We start from the raw sequence: 22,571 nt of genomic DNA on the forward strand, positions 1-22,571 counted from the left end.
GAAAGGAGGTAATACCTGTCAAGAAATGCCAGCATTTCATTATTGTTTCTGCTAATGTTGGTGCCATCTTGAGGACATGATTCTGTAGAAATATCCGGAAACTGAAATTTTATACTAAAATTGTTAGTGAATGTAAATATGTTTCTAGGAAGCATGCAGATAGTGAGTGTTACCTCTCTAAGTCTTATAATGTTTATTGCAGTTTTTTTTATCTCAAGTTTCTCTTCAACAGGATTGTGTTCTAGTTGAGCTTTGGTTTTTTTTTGCTTTATCATTATTATTGTCATTAGTTACCAGGAATGACATCCTACTATCCTAGAATAGTTCTTTAAGGTTCTACATTTGGTTTGCCTTGCGCAAGCTGGAAACTTTTTTTTTCTGGTTCGGAACTTCATTAACTGTTTCGGTCGAAAGGTTATGTGCTAATTTTTCAATTGTTTCTTCTCATGTTGGAGAAAATGCTGTCAGGCAGTTACCCGGGTCATCTTTAATAATGTGGCTTAGTTTGTACATATATGCAAGAGTTAAATGGCTAAAATGAAATTGTATAGGACAGTTCTAGATTAAAATTTACTTACATTACTAGTGTATTTCGTCTATTTCTTGAGCTCTTGCACATTGGAGAACCAAAAGAATCCCCTGTCTTAATAGATGTTACTACCATCCATTTGACAAATCCATTGCAAAAAATTTAGTGGTTCAAGTGTAATACATTTTATCTTATATTTTTGTATGAAGTTAGTCAGGACAACAATCCAAAAAATTATTGTTGGTGACAGTATTGTCTTACTTGTTTTGGTGTATCCAAAAAGGCGAGTAGTTTTTGAACAGCTTTATTAGTATGTTCTTCACATGGATAATTTGATGGTGCTTGCAAATTGTTCTCATGATTTGGAATGAGATGCGTAAGAAATTAAGAATAAATTATAGGTTATATATATGTATTTAAATTTTCTTATATATCAATCAAATGATCAATGCCACTCTTTATTCCTATTGTATGGACAAATTATCCACTTGTTTTCAGTCTGTGTGATTGAACACACAACTCCCACCAAATCTGCAAGGAAAAAACGTGAAGTTAATGTAGACACATTTTGCTACATCTTTTTTGTTAGACATGCAGTGAGAAATATAATATTTACCTATCTTGGTACCTTTGGGTCAATTTTTTTTAAATGTCGTCAAAAGTTAGCAAAAAATGAACTTGTGGTGTGGAAATCCAGCAAATTCCATTTCTCTGACTTTAGTGGGTTTTTATTTTTCAAACTTTACTGGTGTTGGTTTAACTTGATATAATAGCGTGTGTTCTGTAAGTAACCTTTGTTGAGTGTGGTGGGTAATACTTTGAATCCAGAGATGCTGTTCTTGCTGCCGTGTTTGTCGACATCGGCGGTGGCTCTTTGCACCGTTTCCTGCTCTCTAGACTTGCCGCGGTCGGTCTCCAGGACCAAGGTGGGTCTTGGAAGTTCCCTATTGTTGTTGTCTGTACGTTGTAATGGATTTCTTCTTTGGAAATTAGATTTTGCCAACTCACATCATTCTGTTGAAACCATTTTGTAACTCAATTATATTTGATTGCAGGCCTGGAAATCCGCTGTTGATTTCATATAGATTAATGTCTACTGTGTATTATTTGTCTCAGACTTCCGAATGAAATTAGTAAGAAAACCCAAGGTGCTGGACAAACTTTCTCTTTATTAATTTTTATAGGACGCTTTTCTCTAACCGCCCTTCATGATTTTAAACTGAAATCATTTTTTGTCCCAGTAGGTTAATTCATTCTTCTTCTTTTGGTACATCTACGAGAGTTTGCTTGTTCACTTCATTGATTTACTGATACTATTCTTCAGAATAACAGTGACACTAGCTTGCCTTCTTGCTAATTCAGTAAGGCATGAAGTATACATGTAGACATATTGTCTTTCTTGCATGCAATTTGCAGCTACATAGTGCCCTTGGAAGAGTCTAAGTCTACAGTTTGCAACATTCAGATTTGCCGTTTGCAGCACTACGATTTTTTGCTTGCCGAGAAGACTTTGATTTAGGTGCAATACAATGAAACTGTAACGCAGTTTCTTCAATCTTATTCTGTCAATTTGCATTATTCCTTGCTACTGAATATTTCAAATTCTGGAATTGGTCCTAGCTAATAAGATTTACACAAGTAGACCTTAGCTGGCATTCTCTTAGTTCTGTACAGTTAGTTACCATGATATTACAGTTAGTTTGGACTGTGAGCTTGCCCTCCCATTTTATTATTAGTCATTCCTTTTCCACTTTAGTCGAGTTGCCTCGTAGCTGAGTTGCCGACTAACTTAATATAAGCTGCTGAGATCAAAGATGCTATTGCTACTATCCTGGTACTTTCAGTGTTGGGACTAACTAGCTTTGTTTTGCACCTGCAGTGTGGGCAGCAGATGATGATGGGACAAACCTGTCTTCATGCACCTGTGAGTCGACATGTGGTAGAGGCTAGGGTTCTACCGGGTCTAGGGCGGAGGTTGTAAGGGTGGAAGTGAGGGCGGAGAGGTTGGAGAGCTCGGCGCCGGCGACTGGGCGCCGTCGCGGAGGAAGGAGGCGGCGGCTAGGGTTGGTGCGGCGGGCGCAGGGATCTCCCGTCTCCCTTCAGAGACGAGACAAGTAATGATACTGAATTATTGTCTGATTAATCTCGAAGGGATACAAGTGTTTATATAGGAGGACGGCCTCCTCGAAACCCTAATTTACTTGGGCTAAGCCCCTAATTTACTTGGGCTAAGCCCACAACTAGCCACTAGTGAGCTTCCTGCGCGTATAGGTCAAACCGACCATAACATCTCTCCCCGCCTTCTCAAACAGCTCGTCCTCGAGCTGAACTTCTGGAAACTGCTGGCGGAGATCTTCAAGCTTCTCCCAAGTCGCCTCATCCTCGGGCAGTCCGGTCCAATGCACCAAGATGTGCCAAACATCACGGCGCTGCTGGGCCTTCAACACGCGAGCCACACTCGCCGGGGCAGGCTCGAGACGCCCATCCGAAGTAGGTGGAAGAGCTGGTGGTGCAGAAGGAGGGTCGCCCGGTAGGCCTTCAGGAGGCCGACGTTGAAGACGTCGTGGAGGCGCGAGCCCGCAGGCAACTCAAGGCGGTAGGCGAGCTTGCCGATGCGCTCCAGCACACGGAAAGGACCGGCGTAACGAGGTCCCAACTTGCGCCTAGAGCGCGGGTCCAAGGACTGGGTCGTCCGGTGAAGAAGACGTAGCCAGACCCAATCGCCCACCGCAAATTCCGCCTCGCGATGATGTGCATCATAGTACTTCCTGGCCAGCTGCTGAGCCTGAAGAAGTCGCTGGCGCGCCTCAGCCAGTATCTCGTCGCGGGTACGCAGCAGGTCATCCACCGTCTCAGTACGGGCCGTGCCAGACGCATAGGGAAGCATCGCCGGTGGTGGCCTCCCGTAGACCACCTCAAAGGGAGTAGCGTGCAGCGCGGAGTGGTAGGACGTGTTGTAGCAAGTACTCGGCCCACGCCGGCCCAGTCCACCCAAGCTCGTGGACGATCCCCGGTGAGGCAGCGCAGGTACATGGCGATGATCTTGTTGACGACCTCGGACTGGCCGTCCGTCTGAGGATGAAACGCCGTGCTCATGCGGAGCTTTAAGCCCGGCAAGCCAAAGAGGTCCCTCCAGACGTGACCCGTGAACACAGGATCACGATCACTGACGATGGAGGACGGAAACCCGTGGAGGCGAACGATGCCGTCGAAGAAAGCGCGTGCCACGGACGCCGCCGTATAGGGATGACCGAGGGCGATGAAGTGCGCGTACTTGGAGAAGCGGTCAACCACCGTGAGGATGACGGACTTGCCGCCAACCTTCGGCAGCCCCTCGATGAAGTCCATGGAGATGTCCGCCCACACCTGGGACGACACGTCCAGCGGCTGCAGCAAGCCCGCCGGACGGAGCGTCTCCGTCTTGTTCCGCTGGCATGTGACACACGCCCGCACCCAGTCTCGCACCAGGGCGCCATCCCCTGGGATGTAAAAATCAGCGCGGAGACGGTGCAGGGGTCTTCCGGACGCCCTCGTGACTCGCGTGAATGCGCCAAGGACAAGGCCTCGGTGGCGCAGGTCTCCATGATCCGGCACGAAGATGCGGCGTCCATGGAGGAGTAGTCCTCGTCCGTGCGCCATGGCGTGGCCAGCTCGCCGTCGGCCAGCGCCGGCGCAGCCGCTGCGCATCCGCAGCCGTGGCAGTAGCGCGGCGAACCTCGTCGATGAAGGCGAAAGATGGCCCGGAGTGGATGCAGAGGGCTGCACCGACTGTGGGCGCGTCCGCAGTGTCGTCAACGTCTCGGCGGGGCAGGGCGTCGGCGACTGTGTTGAGGCGGCCGGGGCGGTACTCGACGGTGAAGTCGAAGCCGAAGAGCTTGCTGATCCACTGGTGTTGCGGCACGGTGGAGAGGCGCTGATCCAGCAAGAACTTCAGGCTGTAGTGGTCCGTGCGCACACGGAATGTCCGGCCCCAAAGGTACGCCCGCCAGTGGCGCACCGCCTGGACTAGCCCGATCAGCTCGCGTTCATAGGCGGCGAGCTTGTGGTGGCGCGCGGCGAAGGGGCGACTGAAGAAGGCGAGTGGACCCTCGCCCTGGTGAAGGACGGCGCCGAAGCCAATGCCGGAGGCGTCGCAGTCCACCACGAATGGCTCGTCGAAGTCCGGCATCTGAAGAACGGGACCCGTCGTGAGTGCCCGCTGCATGGCGGCGAAGGCCGTGGCCGCCTCCTTGTCCCAGGAGAAGGCGTCGCGGCGAAGCAGGCGCGTGAGGGGCGCGGCGATGAGGCCGAAGTCCTGGATGTATCACCGGTAGTATCCTGCGAGGCCCACAAATCCGCGAAGAGCTCGTGGCGACTGGGGCGTTGGCCAGGCGGCGACGGCAGCGACCTTGTCCGCGTCCATCGCGACACCGTCGGCGGAGATGACGTGGCCCAAGTACGCGACGGAGGTCGTGCCAAACGAGCACTTCGAGCGCTTGAGGTGAAGACGATGCGCTCGAAGCTCGTTGAAGATGACGGCCACGTGCTGCAAGTGCTCCGCCCAAGATGCGCTGTAGATCAAAATATCATCAAAGAAAACAAGCACAAAGCGGCGTAAGTAGGGGCTGAGCACGTCGTTCATTAGAGCCTGGAAGGTCGCCGGTGCGTTGGAGAGGCCGAACGGCATCACCAAAAACTCGTAGTGGCCATGGTGAGTGCGGAATGCCGTCTTGGCGATGTCGTCCGGGTGCATGCGCACCTGATGATAGCCCGAGCGCAAGTCGAGCTTGGTGAAGAAGCGCGCGCCATGTAGCTCGTCCAGGAGCTCATCCACGACGGGGATGGGGAACTTGTCCTTGGACGTGACGGTGTTGAGGGCACGGAAGTCGATGCAGAAACACCACGTGCCGTCGGTCTTGCGCACAAGGAGCACGGGGGCGCAGAACGGTGACGTCGAGATCCGGATGATGCCCTGTGCTAGCATGACCGCCACCCGGCGCTCGAGCTCGTCCTTCGCAGCCGGGGGTACCGGTACGGCCGCACAGCTACGGGTGCCGTGTTTGGCAGCAGGTGGATGCGGTGGTCACAGGGTCGCGAGGGAGGGAGGCCCTGCGGCTCGTCGAAGAGGTCGCCGTGCTGCTGCAGTAAGTCGGCCAGGAGCGGATGCGCCTCGTCTAGCGCGGCGGCCATCAGGTGGAGCTGCGGGGATGTGCCAGTGCTGCCCACGCCCATCCAGTGAACACGGCGGCCGCCCTCGCGCCAGAAGATGAGGGACAACGCGTCGAGGTCCCACAGGATGGGGCCTAAAGTGCTCAGGAAGTCGAGGCCGAGGATGAAGTCGTAGCAGCCCAAGTCGATGCCGACGCAGTCGACGGCGAACGGCTCGTCGCCCACGAGCATGGGAACCTCGTCGCGCCACGCCCCGGCACGTAAGACGATCCCCGTTGGCGACGGTGACGCTCGTACGTCTCCGATCCCGCCGGCCGGAGAGCGAGGCGGCGCATGGCGGTGTTGGACAGGAAGTTGTGCGTGGAACCCGTGTCCACCGGCGCAGTGGAGACGCTCCCCATTGATCGTCACCGGGAGCGAGCATCGTCTTTGCCGTCTTGATGCCCGCCATAGCATGGAGAGAGACGACGAAGGCGGACGCGTCGACTGACGCGTAGGTCGTGACACCGGCCTCAGTGACGGTGGCGGCCGCGAGCTCGGCGGTGAGGGACTCAACGTCGGCGTCGTCGACGGTCTCCAGGTAGAAGAGGCGGGCGCACGTGTGGCCCGGTGCGTACTTCTCGTCGCAGTTGAAGCACAGCCCCTGGCGGCGCCGCTCAAGCTGCTCCGCAGCCGTCAGCCGCTTGAAGGGGCGAGTCGGCGCAGGAGGGCCTGCGGGCGCAGCGGCCGGTGCGGGGCGCGGCGGGGCGGTGGGTGTCGGGGCGGGTCGGGGCGCGGGACGAGTGCTGCCACGTTGCGCGTAGACCTGCTGCATGGCGAGGGCGCGCTGCTCGTAGGCTCGTGCGTAGTACATGGCCGTCTGCAGGTCCGCCGGCTCGCGCATCTCGACGTCGACGCGGATGTAGTCGGGGAGGCCGCCGACGAAGAGATCGACGCGCTGCCGTGCCGAGACGCCCGGGGCATGGCACGCGAGCGCCTGAAAGCGGTCGGCGAAGTCCTGGACCGTGGTGGTGAAGGCGAGGCGTCCCAGCTCAGCGAGGCGGCTGCCACGGAGGGTCGGCCCAAACCGCTGGAGGCACAGGTCGCAGAAGTGCTCCCAGGGCGGCATCCCGCCCTCGTCTTGCTCGAGGGCGTAGTACCAAGTCTGCGCGGCGGCCCGTAGGTGATAGGAGGCGATCCATGTGCGGTCGGTGCTGAGCGTCAGCTGCCCCCGAAAAAACTGCTCACACTGGTTCAGCCATTTCAGGGGGTTGGTGGCGCCGGCGTAGGTGGCGAACTCCAGCTTAGTGAAGCGGGGCGGCTGCTGTGCCAAAGGCGGAACCTCGGGGGCGCCCTCCTGGCGGCCCGGGTTGAAGGACGTGCTCGCGGCGAAGGGGCCCGTAAACCCGCCAGGACCGCCAGGGCGGTGGGCGGGCTGCTGAACCGTCGTCCGCGCCGCAGTATGCGTGTAGACGGGCGACGCGTCGGTCCATGTGGGAATCGGCGAGGGCGACGACGACCACCACGCGGGCCGGCCATTGCTGGCGGCGGAGGCGGCCGGTGGGGGCGGCGGCGGAACGACGGCCGGTGGGGGCGGCGGCGGAACGGCGGCCGGTGGGGGCGGCGGGTGCTGGCCGGCCTTGATCTCCGCGAGCTCGAAGCGGATGGCGCGGAGGCTGTCGGCGAGGTCCGCCAAGGTAGAGGGCAGGAGGTCGAGGCCCGTGGGGACGGCGGCGGCCTGGTCTCCGGTTGCGGCGGCGGCCCCCTGCATCGCGTGGGCACCGGTCATGGCGGCGGGGGTGGAGTTGGTGGCGGCGGTGGACGTGGCGGCGATGGTGTCGACGGGGGGGGCTGTTGGAGCCCATGAGACCTAGGCAATCTGATACCAAAGTGGTAGAGGCTAGGTTTCTACCGGGTCTAGGGCGGAGGTTGTAAGGGTGGAAGTGAGGGCGGAGAGGTTGGAGAGCTCGGCGCCGGCGGCTGGGCGCCGTCGCGGAGGAAGGAGGCGGCGGCTAGGGTTGGTGCGGCGGGCGCAGGGATCTCCCGTCTCCCTCGAGAGACGAGACGAGTAATGATACTGAATTATTGTCCGATTAATCTCGAAGGGATACAAGTGTTTATATAGGAGGACGGCCTCCTCGAAACCCTAATTTACTTGGGCTAAGCCCCTAATTTACTTGGGCTAAGCCCACAACTAGCCACTAGTGGGCTTCCTGCGCGTATAGGTCAAACCGACTATAACAACATGCATGCCTCTTTTTTTTGTTTTTTTTTTGTTATTGTCATATATCCCAGACCATGAAGTTGGACTGCAGCAGTCAGGCCCGTGTCAAAACCACCCATCCTGACCGTGTTTCACATCTGTTTTGCAGGAGATGCAAACAATGCAGAGGAAGGAACTAGAGTTGGATTACTGAATTCACCACACTTGTATCAATCTTTTACAGTACATATTTATACAGAGTACAGGCGATCATAGAGAGCATTGATCGGATCAGATAACACTGGACTAGCTCCTCCTACAGACTAGGTCCTATGGTTACAATGGTACATCTGGCAAGATGTTCAGGCTGGACCTGAAGTCTCCAAACACTGCTGACGGAATCCCTTTTGTGAACACATGAGCGAACTGGGATGTTGTTGGTACATGGAAATAGTATCACAGTTATACAATGGTAGCTCAGCTGGGCAGACAATGAGGCTCATGGAGGAGCTGACGCAACCAGCAAGGCTCTGCAATGCAATTAGCCACAGCTAGATATTCGGCTTCGCCACTTGATCGTGAGACAGTGGGCTGTCTTTTGGACGACCAAAACACTAGGCTGCTCCTAAGGAACACACGGAAGCTGGAGGTGCATTTTCGTGTGTCATGACAAACCGGCCCAATCTGCATCGCTGTAGCAACCAAATCTGGTGTTGTCGAATGGTAAATCTGCAGGCCAAAGTGCGATGTGCCCCTGAGATAGCGAAGTACTCAGCTTGATCAGCTGATAGCGGGAGAACATGGGAGCATGCATAAAAAAACAAAGTTGCTGAACTGCATTGGCTATGTGGGGAGTCAATGTGAGGTATTGGAGAGCGCCTGCTATACTGCGGTACAGAGATGGATCTGAGAATGGTGTACCGTCATGAGCTGAAAGTTTGGAGCGAGTATCCATGGGTGTGGAAATAGGGTCGCACTGGAGCATGTTGTCACGGTCTAAAATTTGGAGGGCATACTTGGTTGGGCAGAACCTTGATCATCTGGATACACAAAAATAGTGGTGTGTAAATCTGTTCGATGGGCCTGAAAAGAAGTTCAACTGAGACCCAACGCTGTAAACCAGTATGGTCCTGCATTTCTTTTTTGTCTATTTTTCCGTTGTGATTTTGACGGTGATCATTGAAGCTTGAGTTGTTGATTTGGCGTTTACTCTGGAGAACTCATATGTTTGCTGAAAACGCTCATGTTTTCGACTTTTCTGGCAAGTTTAGTGCCACATCAGTCTCTGTCTCTCATCTTCTTAATGTTTTAAGCCTTTTTTCTACAAAATTCATCAAAAGCATACAAACACGACGCAGTGACCGTGGTGCGTCCACCCTGGAGGGCTTCAAACCACCCATCAGTTAATCATTGGGTAGACAAAATATAGTCGTGTATAAATTTATTCAACATGCTTAAACTGAAAGTTCCACCGAGACCAATACTGTGAAAGTATGGGCCTCCATCTGTTTTTCCCCTTTATCTTTCAATGGATATTTGAATTTTGTAGTAATCATGCATTTGCTACAACCTTCTGTGACTTTCAAATCATGCAGCCGAAAACCCTGTGGACGGACGGATGGCTTGGTCAAACTGGATTTGGGGTTTTGTACCCTTCTCTTGTTGGGGATTTTGCTGTTGTCCAACGTTGCAATTTACAAATAGTTGTTCAAGGGTGTATTTTCATACCAAAAGATGCCTGTTGGAGGAGTGGTATAAAAACTAAACATGCAGGTGCAAACAGGTATTGCCGTTAAGGTGCATGCGTTATAGTGCCACATATTTCTTTATCTATCCTCTTCTTAATGTTAAAGAAGAATAAGACTTTTCTCCACAAAATTCATCAAGAGCATACAAACACGACGCAGTGACCGCGACACATCCACCCTGGAGGGCTTCAAACCACCCATCAGTTAATCATTGGGTAGACAAAATATAGTCGTGTATAAATTTATTCAACATGCTTAAACTGAAAGTTCCACCGAGACCAATATTGTGAAAGTATGGGCCTCCATCTGTTTTCCCCTTTATCTTTCATTGCGAATTCAATGGATATTTGAATTTTGTAGTAATCATGCATTTGCTACAACCTTCTGTGACTTTCAAATCATGCAGCCGAAAACCCTGTGGACGGACGGACGGTTTGGTCAAACTGGATTTGGGGTTTTGTACCCTTCTCTTGTTGGGGATTTTGCTGTTGTCAAAAAATTTGCACCAACGTTGCAATTTACAAATAGTTGTTCAAGGGTGTATTTTCATACCAAAAGTTGCCTGTTGGAGGAGTGGTATAAAAACTAAACATGCGGGTGCAAACAGGTATTGCCGTTAAGGTGCATGCGTTATAGTGCCACATATTTCTTTATCTATCCTCTTCTTAATGTTAAAGAAGAATAAGACTTTTCTCCACAAAATTCATCAAGAGCATACAAACACGACGCAGTGACCGCGGCACATCCACCCTGGAGGGCTTCAAACCACCCACCAGTTAATCATTGGGTAGACAAAATATAGTCGTGTATAAATTTATTCAACATGCTTAAACTGAAAGTTCCACCGAGACCAATACTGTGAAAGTATGGGCCTCCATCTGTTTTTCCCCTTTATCTTTCAATGGATATTTGAATTTTGTAGTAATCATGCATTTGCTACAACCTTCTGTGACTTTCAAATCATGCAGCCGAAAACCCTGTGGACGGACGGACGGACGGCTGGGTCAAACTGGATTTGGGGTTTTGTACCCTTCTCTTGTTGGGGATTTTTGTTGTTGTCAAAAAATTTGCACCAACGTTGCAATTTACAAATAGTTGTTCAAGGGTGTATTTTCATACCAAAAGTTGCCTGTTGGAGGAGTGGTATAAAAACTAAACATGCGGGTGCAAACAGGTATTGCCGTTAAGGTGCATGCGTTATAGTGCCACATATTTATTTATCTATCCTCTTCTTAATGTTAAAGAAGAATAAGACTTTTCTCCACAAAATTCATCAAGAGCATACAAACACGACGCAGTGACCGCGGCATATCCACCCTGGAGGGCTTCAAACCACCCATCAGTTAATCATTGGGTAGACAAAATATAGTCGTGTATAAATTTATTCAACATGCTTAAACTGAAAGTTCCACCGAGACCAATATTGTGAAAGTATGGGCCTCCATCTGTTTTTCCCCTTTATCTTTCATTGCGAATTCAATGGATATTTGAATTTTGTAGTAATCATGCATTTGCTACAACCTTCTGTGACTTTCAAATCATGCAGCCGAAAACCCTGTGGACGAACGGACGGACGGCTTGGTCAAACTGGATTTGGGGTTTTGTACCCTTCTCTTGTTGGGGATTTTGCTGTTGTCAAAAAATTTGCACCAACGTTGCAATTTACAAATAGTTGTTCAAGGGTGTATTTTCATACCAAAAGTTGCCTCGTTGGAGGAGTGGTATAAAAACTAAACATGCGGGTGCAAACAGGTATTGCCGTTAAGGTGCATGCGTTATAGTGCCACATATTTCTTTATCTATCATCTTCTTAATGTTAAAGAAGAATAAGACTTTTCTCCACAAAATCCATCAAGAGCATACAAACACGACGCAGTGACCGCGGCACATCCACCCTGGAGGGCTTCAAACCACCCATCAGTTAATCATTGGGTAGACAAAATATAGTCGTGTATAAATTTATTCAACATGCTTAAACTGAAAGTTCCACCGAGACCAATACTGTGAAAGTATGGGCCTCCATCTGTTTTCCCCTTTATCTTTCAATGGATATTTGAATTTTGTAGTAATCATGCATTTGCTACAACCTTCTGTGACTTTCAAATCATGCAGCCGAAAACCCTGTGGACGGATGGACGGCTTGGTCAAACTGGATTTGGGGTTTTGTACCCTTCTCTTGTTGGGGATTTTGCTGTTGTCCAACGTTGCAATTTACAAATAGTTGTTCAAGGGTGTATTTTCATACCAAAAGTTGCCTGTTGGAGGAGTGGTATAAAAACTAAACATGCGGGTGCAAACAGGTATTGCCGTTAAGGTGCATGCGTTATAGTGCCACATATTTCTTTATCTATCCTCTTCTTAATGTTAAAGAAGAATAAGACTTTTCTCCACAAAATTCATCAAGAGCATACAAACACGACGCAGTGACCGCGACACATCCACCCCGGAGGGCTTCAAACCACCCATCGGTTAATCATTGGGTAGACAAAATATAGTCGTGTATAAATTTATTCAACATGCTTAAACCGAAAGTTCCACCGAGACCAATATTGTGAAAGTATGGGCCTCCATCCGTTTTCCCCTTTATCTTTCATTGCGAATTCAATGGATATTTGAATTTTGTAGTAATCATGCATTTGCTACAACCTTCCGTGACTTTCAAATCATGCAGCCGAAAACCCCGTGGACGGACTGGACGGTTTGGTCAAACTGGATTTGGGGTTTTGTACCCTTCTCTTGTTGGGGATTTTGCTCGTTGTCAAAAAATTTGCACCAACGTTGCAATTTACAAATAGTTGTTCAAGGGTGTATTTTCATACCAAAAGTTGCCTCGTTGGAGGAGTGGTATAAAAACTAAACATGCGGGTGCAAACAGGTATTGCCGTTAAGGTGCATGCGTTATAGTGCCACATATTTCTTTATCTATCCTCTTCTTAATGTTAAAGAAGAATAAGAATTTTCTCCACAAAATTCATCAAGAGCATACAAACACGACGCAGTGACCGCGGCACATCCACCCTGGAGGGCTTCAAACCACCCACCAGTTAATCATTGGGTAGACAAAATATAGTCGTGTATAAATTTATTCAACATGCTTAAACTGAAAGTTCCACCGAGACCAATACTGTGAAAGTATGGGCCTCCATCTGTTTTTCCCCTTTATCTTTCAATGGATATTTGAATTTTGTAGTAATCATGCATTTGCTACAACCTTCTGTGAATTTCAAATCATGCAGCCGAAAACCCTGTGGACGGACGGACGGACGGCTTGGTCAAACTGGATTTGGGGTTTTGTACCCTTCTCTTGTTGGGGATTTTTGCTGTTGTCAAAAAATTTGCACCAACGTTGCAATTTACAAATAGTTGTTCAAGGGTGTATTTTCATACCAAAAGTTGCCTGTTGGAGGAGTGGTATAAAAACTAAACATGCGGGTGCAAACAGGTATTGCCGTTAAGGTGCATGCGTTATAGTGCCACATATTTATTTATCTATCCTCTTCTTAATGTTAAAGAAGAATAAGACTTTTCTCCACAAAATTCATCAAGAGCATACGAACACGACGCAGTGACCGCGGCACATCCACCCTGGAGGGCTTCAAACCACCCATCAGTTAATCATTGGGTAGACAAAATATAGTCGTGTATAAATTTATTCAACATGCTTAAACTGAAAGTTCCACCGAGACCAATATTGTGAAAGTATGGGCCTCCATCTGTTTTTTCCCTTTATCTTTCATTGCGAATTCAATAGATATTTGAATTTTGTAGTAATCATGCATTTTCTACAACCTTCTATGACTTTCAAATCATGCAGCCGAAAACCCTGTGGACGGACGGACGGACGGCTTGGTCAAACTGGATTTGGGGTTTTGTACCCTTCTCTTGTTGGGGATTTTGCTGTTGTCAAAAAATTTGCACCAACGTTGCAATTTACAAATAGTTGTTCAAGGGTGTATTTTCATACCAAAAGTTGCCTGTTGGAGGAGTGGTATAAAAACTAAACATGCGGGTGCAAACAGGTATTGCCGTTAAGGTGCATGCGTTATAGTGCCACATATTTCTTTATCTATCATCTTCTTAATGTTAAATAAGAATAAGACTTTTCTCCACAAAATTCATCAAGAGCATACAAACACGACGCAGTGACCGCGGCACATCCACCCTGGAGGGCTTCAAACCACCCATCAGTTAATCATTGGGTAGACAAAATATAGTCGTGTATAAATTTATTCAACATGCTTGAACTGAAAGTTCCACCGAGACCAATACTGTGAAAGTATGGGCCTCCATCTGTTTTTCCCCTTTATCTTTCATTGCGAATTCAATGGATATTTGAATTTTGTAGTAATCATGCATTTGCTACAACCTTCTGTGACTTTCAAATCATGCAGCCGAAAGGACGGCTTGGTCAAACTGGATTTGGGGTTTTGTACCCTTCTCTTGTTGGGGATTTTGCTGTTGTCAAAAAATTTGCACCAACGTTGCAATTTACAAATAGTTGTTCAAGGGTGTATTTTCATACCAAAAGTTGCCTGTTGGAGGAGTGGTATAAAAACTAAACATGCGGGTGCAAACAGGTATTGCCGTTAAGGTGCATGCGTTATAGTGCCACATATTTCTTTATCTATCCTCTTCTTAATGTTAAAGAAGAATAAGACTTTTCTCCACAAAATTCATCAAGAGCATACAAACACGACGCAATGACCGCGGCACATCCACCCTGGAGGGCTTCAAACCACCCATCAGTTAATTATTGGGTAGACAAAATATAGTCGTGTATAAATTTATTCAACATGCTTAGACTGAAAGTTCCACCGAGACCAATATTGTGAAAGTATGGGCCTCCATCTGTTTTTCCCCTTTATCTTTCATTGCGAATTCAATGGATATTTGAATTTTGTAGTAATCATGCATTTGCTACAACCTTCTGTGACTTTCAAATCATGCAGCCGAAAACCCTGTGGACGGACGGACGGACGACTTGGTCAAACTGGATTTGGGGTTTTGTACCCTTCTCTTGTTGGGGATTTTGCTGTTGCCAAAAGTTTGCACCAACGTTGCAATTTACAAATAGTTGTTCAAGGGTGTATATTCATACCAAAAGTTGCCTGTTGGAGGAGTGGTATAAAAACTAAACATGCGGGTGCAACCAGGTATTGCCGTTAAGGTGCATGCGCTATAGTGCCACATATTTCTTTATCTATCCTCTTCTTAATGTTAAAGAAGAATAAGACTTTTCTCCACAAAATTCATCAAGAGCATACAAACACGACGCAGTGACCGTGGCGCATCCACCCTGGAGCGCTACACACCACCCATCTGTTAATCACTGGGTAGACAAAATATAGTCGTGTATAAATTTATTCAACATGCTTAAACTAAAAGTTCCACCGAGACCAATGTTGTGAAAGTACGGGCCTCCATCTTTGCCCCTTTATCTTTCACCGCGATTTCGATGTATATTTAAATTTGTAGCGAATTCATGCATTTGCTAAAACCTTCTGCTGATTTTCAAATTTTTAGATAGGTTTTAATGTAAGTAACACTTCTATTTACCCCCCTCCTCCTTTATTGTCAAAGTTGGATTTTTTGCTATAAACTCTTTAATGGCATCCACACTGTTTTGTACGATTCATACATCCTTACATCATGCATCTTTTCGATGAAAATGATATCCAAATCACGTGTATGCTTCTCTCCGCATCCGAGTTTGAAACTAGCTAAACATGCAACAAGACCCACAAAAACAAGCAAGCCTTAGTTGAATAATAAAACTCTGCGATTCCATGGAAGAAGATGTGACAACATTAGAGAACTTTACACGATAGCAGAAAATGAAGTTTACACATCAAGAGAAAAGAGCTGGTCAACACCCATAAACAAATCATCACCACAAGGAAACCAGAGGAATAGTGTTTCTTTGAAACACTCCTTGAAATTGAAACATAGAAGTATCCGGATAGCAACATTTGGCCGAAGTCTAGCTGTGCACGCTAGTAGTAGGATCCGCTTCCTTGGGGGAGACGTACCCGTGTTGTATTTATTTTATACAATTTTAAGTTATCTATTCCCTTACGTTTCGTGCCGGCCCAGCATTACTTAACCAGCCCCAATCCCCCACTCTTCCCCCAACCCGCCGCCCCGTCTCCCTGCCGCCGCCTTCGCATCGGAAACCCTCGTTCCAATCCAGCGAAATCCCGCGACTCACGTAAGGATCCTCTCTGGTTTTCGGTCGATTCTGCATCGGGTTTCGTCGATTTGCTTTTGGTTTCGTTCGATTGGTTCGATCGATGCGTGTTCGCGGTCAGGTTTTGGTGCTGATTTGGTGGTTCTTTTTTGGTGATTGCTTGCAGGACGAAAGCTAGATCGATGGCGAAGAGCTCGTTCAAGCTGGAGCACCCGCTCGGTACGTTCAATCTTATTATCGTGCTCTCCGGTTGTTTCTTCGTCGGAAGTTTGTGCTATTTGTTGTGTTGGTCTGTTGGTTTCGGCGATTGACTGTACAGATTCTAGGGACAGTCATGGAGATTCTTTTAGGAGTGGAGCAGTATTACCTTACCTGCTAGTTCGTTAATTTTCTTAGAGAAGGGGTTAAAGCCGCATACACCTCGTGCCTCTGCTTTGAGTTGGTAACAGTCAACCAAAGCACGCGATGATTTAGGATAGGGGGCGTCTTAGATATTCTGGAAGCTGATATATCAGCTGCATGTAGAATTGGTAGGCGTCTTTGATAGTTGGAATAAGTAACTAGTCGTGGTGCTGATCTTATCAATATGCATCCACTAATTTAATCTCCAGGGTTGATTTGATGATTAATATGAAAGTGTTGTAACTTCTGATTAGTCAATTGTAAGTAGATTGTATTCTTGTCTATGATAAAGGTGCGCTGTGAATCCAGCTTGACGGCTTGATTCATTGGGTTGGTTTACGAGTTATATATAAGAATTTTGTTGTGGACTTCACTTCTCGTGGGTCATGTTGTAGTAAATCTCTTATTATGCCGCCGTAGTTTATTTCTCTTAAGATAATAAACGTTTTGCTGGTTATTAGACTGTTACCTGTTGACATGTAGGTGCTATTGTAATTGTAGAAAAACAATAGATATCTTATATACGTGTGATGGTCATGCTAATTACAGTTCTGTGCTCATTGCTGGCTCTAGAGCAATAATATCTTGTATACTTCTGTTCTCTATCTACTATGGCCTTGATCTGTAACTTTCTCAAAAGATTTTGTTTTTCTTACATCTAATACTTTTCATCCCATTCATGCATTACAGAGAGGAGGCAGGCTGAAGCTAACCGCATCAGAGAAAAGTACAACGATAGAATTCCTGTAAGTTATCCTTATTATTTGTTCAGTAGACTGTTTCCTTGCTGTTTCATTACTCGTGATTTGTTTGTTCTAATTTGTAAACAATCTATTCAATGTAGGTGATTGTTGAGAAGGCTGGGAAGAGTGATATTCCTGACATTGATAAGAAGAAGTCAGTACTGCTCAAACATTTTACTTTTTAGGATATTTCCATCTTTAATTCTTGTAGTTAAGTTAATTGTAGAAGGGGTGTTGCTAAGGTTATCCTCTAGGCTCTCTAGTTAGTATATGCGAATCATAGCCACAGTATGCTGTTACTCCTGCGTGTTCCTTAAATAGCATGGTGGGTACCTGGTGATAACTGATGGTAGTTTATGGCATTGTTATTTCTTTATCTTGAATTTTTAATCAGCAGTACAGCATGTGGCCTTTTGGTATGACTATACTGTCACTAGTGTCGTCACTGTAAATTGGGTTGTTTCTACTAGTAGTACACCATTGGCAATGTAGGTGAATCCTATTTAAATCTTGATAGGTTTTTATCCAAACATGTATATGGAGTATGATTTATTGGGAAGTCTACATCTCAATGGTCCAGAAGCAGTTAGTCTTGATGCATCAAAACATTGTTGCATGGCACATCAAAGCACTATCATATCAGGGCCACCCTTACTGACTTCATACTGTTTTATATGCTGATATCCGTCACCACCATACAGGTACCTTGTCCCTGCTGACCTTACAGTTGGACAATTTATGTACGTTGTGCGGAAGCGGATCAAGCTTGGTGCTGAGAAGGCGATCTTCATCTTTGTGAAGGACACACTTCCGCCAACAGGTATGGAAAGCAAATGCAGCAACCTAGCTTCCCTGAACAGACTTGTGTCTAATTCATGTATTTTACTGCATGGTCCAATGTTCTCATCTGAATTCATGTTTGTTATTTGTTTGCAGCTGCCCTGATGTCTGCAATCTACGAGGAGAACAAGGATGATGATGGATTCCTCTACATGACCTACAGCGGCGAGAACACCTTCGGGCAGCTCTAGGCTATGGTTCCCCAGCAATCAATCGCTCAAGATGCCTCGTGTAAATAACGGCCGCGAAGCAACTGTGTATATTCTGGTTTGCCTTGCTGTGGAAGTCTTTATATTCCGTAACCAAGAAAAACATATTCGGATGTTCTAATGTCACATTACTTATTAGGAAGTTATTGACTCTTCTGAAATCGGTCAATTATATACTACTCCCTTGCTCATGCATGTCGTTCTGGTTCCTGGCAATTGCTGTTGCTGTAATGTTTTATAGTGTTAGTGTATCTCTCAGCGTGCCATTAAATCTGGTTGCTGTTGCCGCGTTGCGTGGCTCTACCGACAGTGAAAGGTTGCCAGCAGCACAGGGGCCTATTGTCGCCGGTGCCATAACTTTTCTGCCCCGTGTTTATGTTTCGGTTCTGTTGCTGCTGAGAGCATATCCTGGACTAGATGGATGGTGCTTGTTCATCATCATCTACTCATACGAGAGGGTGTCAGGATACTGCAGGGAATCATGGATTTGTTGCCGCACTTATTTTTTTGTTCTTATTATTGCTTGTGTGGATTGATTCTGAAACTAGCCTGTATAGTGCTTTCGCATCTGCTGTGAAATTCTTGCATGAGCAAGTTCCCCTCTTACAAATATTCGTCGTGGCCTCTTTCTTCATGCAATCCAAACAGACCTGAAGTTTTGATGACCACAGGATTCAGTGGGTTCGTTTTGGTAGATTTTGTGAACGAAACTTTGGTAGTCTTTACTGATTTAGCAGATGCGTGTGCCATTCCCCAGTAGATTCCAATCCAGAGGCAGATCTCGCGGTAAGGAACAACGAGCATATAATGTTGACGAAATTATAACGAGCATACAGTGTTTTACAGCCGTCCGATGGGGAGCGTGTCGTTTGTCAGTATTAGCAGGCATCAGAAAAAGCTGAGCGGCCGGGCTTTGAAAACGTAGGTTCCACATCCACTTCGCCGCCGCCACCGGGCTCGTCATCAACTTCTCGAAGAGCATCCATGGATCCTGAGGCACTCTCCTCCGCGGCCGAGGTGTTGGGCTGTGTGGTGGAGGGCTTCCCGCAGACCTACCTCGGCCTACCACTCTCCTGCGACAAGCTCACGCTCGAGACGTTCACGCCTCTCATCGCCAAGGCCGACAAATTCCTCTCGGGTTGGAGAGCTCTCCTGCTTTCCCCGGCGGGGCGCCAAGTCCTCGTCAATGCTGTGTTGGACTCACTGCCGACGCATGCAATGGCGGCGCTTCAGCTCCCTCCCGCGGTCATTTCCGCCCTTGATGCCCTTCGCCGGGCGTTCCTCTGGGGGGTTGGCGAGGGCCGGGCCTCCGGCGCCAAGTGCCTTGTCGCTTGGGACAAGGTCTGTCGCCCAAAGGATGAGGGCGGCCTCGGCATCCGCGTGCTTGGGCTTCAAAACGCGTGCCTCCTCGTCAAACTTCTCCACAGACTGCACGTCCAAACGGACACTCCTTGGGCGGCTTGGCGTTGGGCGGAGATCGGCGCCGGATCCATTGTCGCCGGCCCTGCGACCTTCTCTGGTGGGCACTGGGCTGCTCTTCGCAAGCTGGTCCCTCTGTACCGGTGCCTCACTCGGGTCGAGGTCGGTGACGGCCGCCGCACTTCATTCTTGCACGATGATTGGCTGCCGGATGGGCCGCTGTCAACCTCTGCGGCGGCACTCTTCTCCCACACTACTTCTCCGGAGGCGACTGTCGCCCAGGTTCTCGCTGGCGGCGTGGACAGCGTCTTGGTTCCGCGGCTTTCGCGGGTTGCGACGGACAAGCTGATCTCGCTCCACGCCACCCTCGCGGGATTGCCGCGTGTTGTTGGAGCTGACCGTCGCTCCCTCACTCGATGCTCCGGCTCCAAGAACAGGCTGGTCACCGGTGATCTCTACATGTTGTGCAACTTCGGCGGAGTTGTCTCCACCAACGCTGACTTCATCTGGAAAAGCCGCGCGCCGTCCAGGGTCATGTTCTTCGGGTGGCTGCTAACCATATCGCGTATCCAGACGCGTGACATGCTGCTCCAGAAGACCATCGTGGATGCTGCCGGGGCTGGCTGCCCCCTCTGCGACGCTGCGCTTGAAACCGCCAGCCATATGGCGCTCCACTGCCCCGTCGCTGCCCGTTTCTGGGAGACGATCGGTGTCGTTGTGCCGCCAAATGCACACGTCCGGGACCTCCACCACTGCCCATGCCGCCCTCGATCGACGTTGGGACGGCGCCAGCCTTTGCCCTTCTTTGTTGCTGGCAGCTTTGGAAGCAGCGGAACGCCGCCGTGTTCAGGGGAGCGGCGCCCTCCCTCGCACTTCTCCTTAAGCTATGTCGTGATGATGCTGCTGGGTGGCGGGGCAGGTTCCCTGTTCCACAACGCCCCAAGCTAGATGCCTGGCATGTGTGTCTCGGTGGTACCTAGGCACTCCTCCTCTGCCTAATGTTACTGGATCGCTCTGACTCTCGCTCCCTATCACTCTGCTGTAAAACATCTGGGGTCTGCCCTTTTTTTTCAAATATATTCAGGTGGGGAACCTCTCCCCCCGGTGACCATTCGGAAAAAAAAGCACACCAGAGATAGATAATCAGGGCCCGCAGCCGGTCAGTCACACGATCTCCGTGCAACATGCACAGATATATCATTCATTACCGCTGGCTTAAGAGGTACCACGGTGTCGCACTTGCTGTACATATGTTCACCGCGATTTGCTGAACTCAATTGAGTACACATGTATACGATCCGTGCGGAAAGTGCAGTATACGACCTATACGGTGTGCTTAGGATTTTTTTTGACTTGGCCCCCGCGTCACCTCCTGCTTGGGCGACTCGGGTGGAAACCCTAAGCGCCACCGCCCCTCTCCCCTCCTCCGGCCTCCTCTCTCCCTGCTACCGTCGGCGCGTGCAGAGGAGGCGCCGGATTGGCGGCGGTGATCACCGGCTGGTTGCAGGGCTGGCCGGAGGATTGGCGTGCCGGGGTCCTGGGTGGGCCGATTAAATCACAGACGAGGAACTTTTTTTTTTATTATTTGAAGGGCATCCGGGGTGGCGACCTGGGGCGGTGGATCGGCGGCGCGTTGCGCTTGGCTGCCCCGACGCGGGTTGCGGCGGTCGGGTGATGCTTGGTGATGCGGCCGGTGGCGGGGGTGACCCTGACGACCGTGGATCCGGCGTCTACGAAAGTGTGGTCGTGCCTGGTGGGTCCTCTGCGCCTCTCCTTCCCGACGGCTCACGGTGGTGGCCTACTTTGGGGTTGGGGGTGGCGACGGACGATTCGTCGCCGGGTCTGTGGTCGGTGGCAGCCTCCTCTTCCGCCGATGAGGTCGACCGGCGGGCGACGGTGTGGGCCCCTGCCATTCTGCCTAATAAAGGTCATTGTCCTATGGTTCCTCTTGTGCGGAGATGGGGACCTTCTTGAGGTCGGTCTTTCTTCATCTGGCCGGAGTGGTGAGTTCCGGAAGGCTCCGCCAGCAAATGTAACAGTGCACCTTATGCTTGGAGTTTGCTAGATCGGCCGGTATTCGGTCGTGCACATCCATGCTTTTATTCCGACCATTTGTTTTTGGTGGGAGCGACACGAAGCTCTGTTATGTGTTACCACCAGATGGCATTCTGTCCATGGTGAAATCAAAGGCGGAGAATATTAGAAAGTCCGAATTGGAGGACTACCAATGGAGGTTCGAGTCGCTGTGATGTTGAGGGACTTGCTTGGTGTTCTGGATTTCGTAGCAACAATATGCAAGTGGGTTGGCAACACAGGTGAAGTTTAGAGTCCTAACTTTCAGGGTGAAAAACCTGTAATAACCCAGAACATAGGAACATCGAAGGGTAGATTTAGTATTGGGATGTTCATTTTATCGCAAAACGAGGGAAATTTTCGCGCCTTATTGCATAAAAACTTAAGAGGGATCAAGGTTCTCTCTTATTGCAATTAGGGTCAGGCAATGTGAGTATTAAGAATTTTGACATGATGTCTTTTGTAACTTGTTGATTTTGGGAGGTGATTTGAATTGACAAGTCATATTTGAATTCAAACAAAGAAATAATAAGTAAACAATATATAAATGAATTATGAATTCATAATTCAATTCACATCACACATACACAAAGAATTCATAAGTAAATGACAAATTTACCAATGAGCTCATAACCAAAAACTTGAGCTTTATTGATCATACACACATAATACATTGTCTTTACAATATTTGTCATACAAGAATGGATGGAATAATAAATGAAACATAATTACAAGAACCGGATGAATAATAAAACAAAATAAATAAGATTACAAGGATTTGATTCTATCCTAGATCCTACACTAAGTGTCTTGGAAGGATTTGTCCTTGGATCATCTTGAGCATCACAACCTGCAAAATAAGAAAATAACTAGGCAGGGGGTTAAAACCAAGTGTACATGACACTTATCAATGTCCAAAACTTGGCCAGAATCAAGATAGGCACCAGTAGACCAAACCTGAGCCAATGATGGGCTCAAGTTTCAGCAAAGACACACACAACTCACAGAGCTGCTATGCATCCAACAACAAGCCAAGACCATGGCTTAGTCACCAAGCCAGACCAGGCTTGTGTGTCACAGCCATGGTGAAC

The 22,571-nt window shown here is 48.6% G+C and overlaps 1 protein-coding gene across 1 annotated transcript; it reads left to right on the forward strand.

Moving 5' to 3' along the window:
- Positions 1–15,685: 15,685 nt before the first annotated feature.
- On the forward strand, positions 15,686–18,179 carry LOC124675379 (autophagy-related protein 8C-like). Its single transcript, XM_047211452.1, has 6 exons — positions 15,686–15,815; positions 15,961–16,013; positions 16,887–16,942; positions 17,041–17,093; positions 17,641–17,759; positions 17,876–18,179. Exons 2-6 carry the CDS (start codon positions 15,977–15,979, stop codon positions 17,968–17,970), a joined length of 360 nt encoding a protein of 119 aa, XP_047067408.1. The 5' UTR covers positions 15,686–15,815; positions 15,961–15,976; the 3' UTR covers positions 17,971–18,179.
- Positions 18,180–22,571: the final 4,392 nt, after the last annotated feature.

This window comes from Lolium rigidum, chromosome 7, assembly GCF_022539505.1.
Source record: "Lolium rigidum isolate FL_2022 chromosome 7, APGP_CSIRO_Lrig_0.1, whole genome shotgun sequence".
NCBI classification, from domain to species: Eukaryota; Viridiplantae; Streptophyta; class Magnoliopsida; order Poales; family Poaceae; genus Lolium; species Lolium rigidum.